Source organism: Passer montanus, unplaced genomic scaffold, assembly GCF_014805655.1.
Source record: "Passer montanus isolate IOZ18808 unplaced genomic scaffold, ASM1480565v1 scaffold19, whole genome shotgun sequence".
Lineage (NCBI taxonomy): Eukaryota > Metazoa > Chordata > Aves > Passeriformes > Passeridae > Passer > Passer montanus.
This window is the reverse complement of record NW_024366480.1, coordinates 11,719,387-11,724,414: the sequence shown is the minus strand read 5'-3', so window position 1 is coordinate 11,724,414 and position 5,028 is coordinate 11,719,387. Positions and strand designations below refer to the sequence as shown.

Here is a 5,028-nt window from a genome sequence, read left to right as displayed (position 1 = left end):
TGCTGCTGACTTCAGCACAGCCAACTGCTACGAGACTGACAGGGTTATCATTATGCTTTAAAATTAAGCTTATGCTCACGCATTTACAAATAGGAACCGCAACAGCAGAAAGGCTTAATGCAACAGTTATAAGGGAACTGAAAAATCCAGAAGGAAGATGATGCAGTTCAAGATTAATCTCATAAAAAAACTAATATGAATAGAAGATCAAACGTTTAATTTTTTTTTTCCCTTAGCATGTCACATTTCTTAGGCTGTCTGTCACAGAGCGCTGTCAGAAATGGAGACAGAATCTGCTGGTTGAATTACAGTGTGATTTCTCAAGGACTGAATCAGTATTTATTTGAAAATTACACATAAATTATTAATTACCTCCTTAAAAGTATAAAGCAAGCATTTGGCTTCACAGCATTTCTACAATCTTTCACAGTATAAAACAAAACAGTTTCTGATATCTGTAATTACTTACCAAAATAATGAAATTTTTTGTAGGTTTTGTTTGTAAATATTTTATTAAAAAACATCTTTTAATGCTATTATTCAATACATGTGTAATAATACTTTGATAAAGTATCATGTAGTAATATGTATTTTGGATTCAGGAATGTAATGGTTTTAACTAAATCATCAGAGCTCTGTTCTGCTCCAGTCTCTTCTAAACTGTCATTTTTTTTCAGAATTTAAACAAACTCATTCTTTGTCAAGGTATGTCATCCTTAAGGCCTTGCAAATGTTTTAGTAATTGAACCAAAACAAAGAGAGAGCTCGGCTTTCTTTCTGAAGACCACGTTGCTTTTGAGCTTAAAAAGGTGCCTGCAGCTTTCAAGCAGTTAGTGGCAAATCAGCAAGAAAGAAATCAGAGGAGAAGAAGGGGCACTTGAAAATCAAAACAGTAAAGTGCACAGCTATACCATCCAAAATTGTATTAATCTGATCCAAAGAACTTGCTGGACTGTGGATATTTAATACAATTTGGCTTGCATGGAACATACAATCACAAATAGACAGAAAGGATTCTCTTTTTTCTTCCTGAAGTCATCTACAGGATCTATGGAATTCAATTTTCAAGGGTAACATAGTGCAGCTCTTTGGATATTGATTGGTTTCCTAGTCCACAAGAAGATGAAGAAGCGGGGAAGGTGTGGCGGGATACAAGGTGTCCTCTTGCTGTCTCTTTTTTTTTTAGATGCCCGTACTCTCCAGTTCCCCATCCTCCAGCCCTAATGCAGCATGTGACCTAGAAATCATAAAGAGTTTCTCTTTATTTGTGTACTGTCTTTGAGTTTGCTGGGATTGCTCCTCTGTTTGTTCTCTGCTGGTAGCCTTGAGGGGGTCCATCTGATCTACTGGTTCCTCCTCACAGTCCTGAATTTTACTGGCTGTGGTGTTGGCAACTGACTCCAAGGAGGTGCCTGCCTCCTCCAAGTGGCTGTAGCCCTTATTGCTGCTGGAAGGCTCAGACTGGGAGCTCTGGGAGTCCGTCCTGGTGCTGGCAGGAGGAGCTGAAGGGGGTGATCCCTCCAGATCCAGAGATTCAGAGTAGGTAGGAGATGCCTTTACCAAGAGGCTGGATTCCAGGACCCTCCTGACAGCTGGTGACCGAGGTGGCTCAGGGGAAGGGGGATGCCTGGCATCTGGCAAGCAGCTGGTGCTCTGTCGCCTGAGCACCAGCTTGTGGCTCCTTGTCCCACAGCCTGCCTTGATGTGGCTGCTGCTGAGGTCGGTTAGGCTCAGTTCAAACTCTCCCCGTGGGATCTCCTGGGCTCCCCGCTCCCCAGCTGGTCTCTGCCAGCCTCCCCCTCCACCGCTTGGCCCCAAGGGCAGGAGGGTGAAGGTGCTCAATGAAGAGCCGACGATGGAGCTGGCTGTGCTGCAGCGCTCACAGCTCCCCGGTGGGCTGCAGGGTGGGCTGGTGACAGGACAGCCAGCAAGGGCAGCACGCTCCCGGCAGATGCTGTACACAGCCTCAGCCAGGCTGGGTGGCTGCTGAGGGCTGCAGAAGGAGGAACGCTGCGGTGAGGACACCAGATCTGGTGGGGAAATGGAGACACCCAGTCCTGGTGGCCAGGAGCTCTTGGCCAGCATGGCTGCAGCACCCAGGCCTTCCCCACCAGGCTTTATCTCCAGGCCCCGGGACTGCATGTAGTTGACAAAGCCATTGAGAGGGGCTGAGGCCGGGGTGCCTCCATCCTTGGCCCGCAGGCTGTGGGCATCAATGACGGTGGAGTAGAGGTCACGCAGGTTGATGATCTTGGTCTTCTTGTCACGGTTTTCGTGCAACACCGCATTGGCGCAGATGAAGAGGAAGATGCCGATACCCATGATCAGAGGGCCCAGCACCTTCAGCTTGTCCGAATGCAAGTAGCTCGAGAAAAGACGGAAAAGGAAACCCACCGAGGCCTGGGGGGATGAGGAAGTAGGGGCGGACCCACCAGGGGTAGCAGTGGTGGAGGTGTTGGCTGCAGGGGGTGACTCCAGGTGGATCCCTGCTTGCACCCTTCCCTGGCTCTGGGAGCGGTTCGTGTGGGTGCCACCCTGTGGCGCTGGGTGCCGGCCCTTGCCAAAGCTGCTTGCTCTGTACACCTGGCTGGGCTTTGGCCAGTAGCCCACCACAGCCAAGGCGATACCCACCAGCAGTACCAGGATGCCACAGAGGGCAATGAACCCCGAGAGGGAGCACAGCTTGAGCTTGCCTTTCACCACCACCACGTCATTCTTGCGCTTCTTTTTGGCCTTGCGTTTGCGTTTGGGGAGTTGGCTCTGGGGTTTCAAGGGGTCCTGTTTCCTGGCAGAGATCCTCAGGAGGCCTCCAGTGGCAATCATGGCTGGCTACCAGCGCACTGCCCCCCACGGCCACTCCAGCTCCTGCAGCGAAAGGGAGAAGAGGATGAGAACCAAAGACAGACCTGCAGCACAAGAGTTGTCTCTGCTTGCTTTTCCTCCTCAAAGTCCTGGTAACTAAAAGCCTGAACAAGTGGGATGGAGGTTGACATCAACAGGCAGATCTCCCTTGCCCACACAGCTCCTGTGTGTGAGAAAGAAACAGGCAGATCAACAGCATCAAAGCAGTCGTGTGTCCCACTATACTCCTGCCAAACAGCTAATTAATTACTTTATACTCCAGGTAAATGGCAAACCTAGTAGTATTCACAAGAGTGAACAAAAAAAACCTCACTCATGTCAGAAGGAGTTTGCAAAGCACCAAAGCTCAGAGGATGCCAAGCCCCACTCGCTGATATGTTCTGGGGTTACAGTGCACACTAACTGTGGTTAGTGATGTCATGCAGGATTTGAGGGGATGGGAGAAATAAAAGCAGGAAGGCAGTATATTTCATTACTCTACTAACACATGACTGGAGGGAGGGTTAAACATATTGCATGTTTTGCTTAAATGAGTGGGAAAGGAATTACTGTGAAATGCACAAAGGAAACGTTTAAACACTGGAAAGTGGTGCCTTGTGAAAAGTTTTCTCCTAGCCATTTGCACTTGATCTGCAATATTAGAAATTCATCTCTTGCCTGCGGTCCAGAGGCATCCCTAGTTTGGGAACATGTGCAATATTCCAGGTAACTGTTATGTAACACTGACAAATTCAACCCCCTCCCCGCTGCCCTCAGAAAGGGGAGATGGCTGGCAGGTAAGCGATGGAAGGTCAAATCCTATTAGGGAAGTGAAACTCCATGAGTCACCTGGGGAAACCCTAATGAGTGCTTGAAGGAAAACTGACAGAGGACTAAACACTGAGCATTTGTGGCTTTTTGTCTTACTGGACCATCAGAACTCATCTCTCTGTTCCCGTGATCTGAGCTAAACAACACAGTGTGTAGGAGCATTTCTGCACTATGCAATTCTTTTTGGAACCTATTTCTTCATGCTACCGAGAAGCAGGATCCCCTCCCCCTTTTCTCTTTCTGAGCATCCTATTATCTTTTCTTTGACGGGGCAAAAGATGACATCACTGAATATAATACGACTCACAAAGTTCAATTAATTGCACCAAAAGGCGATTAAGTAAGCACCTAAAAAAACCCCTCTTGCTCCTCTTTGACTGTTCAGCCTTTAAATATCATGTCTTTTCTGTTCAAATGCCAGAATTGCCACATATGCAGTAATATTGTGTCCCATTTACTCTGTTTGTATTTTCTCCAGAAAAAAAAAAGATGGGTGTTGTCAGCAAGGACGTTGTTAAATTACTCTCCGAGGCACTGCACGCTCAAAACAAAGAGCAGGGATTTCTCTTTTGTGTGGTTGAACTATTTATTAAAAAGAAAAAAAAAAAAAAGAAAAAAAAAGAAAAAAAAAAGGAGAGAGCGTATCCTTTTGATGCAAAAGTGTAATTTTCGGGGCATGCTTTGCTGTAATTGCCGATTCTTTGATGTCATTTTCAGCTGCCCCACTAGCCAGCTGCCCGTCTCCTCTCCACGGTGATAACAGATGGTCATCAGCTCCGAGGAACGCTCCCAGTCCGGCATCGCCGGGCACTTACTTTCGGCGATGGGCGAGAGCAGCGCTCGGCAGGCGAGGGAGGGCACGGCCGGGCCGCCGGCCATCGCAGCGGCCGCAGTGCCGTGAAACCACCCGGACGGGAGCCGCGGGGGCTGCAGCGACATCCCGCACGAACGGACCGAGACCCTCCATCCCCCCGCGGCAGCCGGACCCGCAGGCACCGCGACCTTGCCCGGCAAAGCCCAAACACCCCTGTAACACCACTAACAGGACCTGGCTTAACTCCTGCCCCGGGCTCGCACGCGGGACCCACCGGGACGCCCGGCAGCAGCCGCCGGGGCGCCGCTGGCTCGGGCCGGTCCGGCGGCGCAGCTCCCGCCGCCGCGGCACCGCGCCGAGCCCCCGCTCAGGACGGGGGTGCCGCGGTCACTTACCGAGGAGGGCCGGGGAGAAGTCCGTGCGGGAAGCGGGCGAGCCGCCGTGGGGAAGAAACTTTCCAGCCCGAGCGAGCATCCCCGCCCCGCCGCCGCCGCTCACGGCCCCGGGCGGACGGGCGGCGGGGCTGGGCCGAGCGCCGGGCG

At 50.5% G+C, this 5,028-nt stretch overlaps 1 protein-coding gene across 1 annotated transcript; it reads right to left on the bottom strand.

The window, feature by feature from the left end:
• Window positions 1-493: 493 nt before the first annotated feature.
• Window positions 494-5,022, bottom strand: TMEM200C (transmembrane protein 200C). The gene is made up of 2 exons (XM_039706196.1): window positions 4,882-5,022; window positions 494-2,865 (listed from the first exon to the last, which is right to left on the bottom strand). Exon 2 carries the CDS (start codon window positions 2,821-2,823, stop codon window positions 1,183-1,185), a length of 1,641 nt encoding a protein of 546 aa, XP_039562130.1. The 5' UTR covers window positions 2,824-2,865; window positions 4,882-5,022; the 3' UTR covers window positions 494-1,182.
• Window positions 5,023-5,028: the final 6 nt, after the last annotated feature.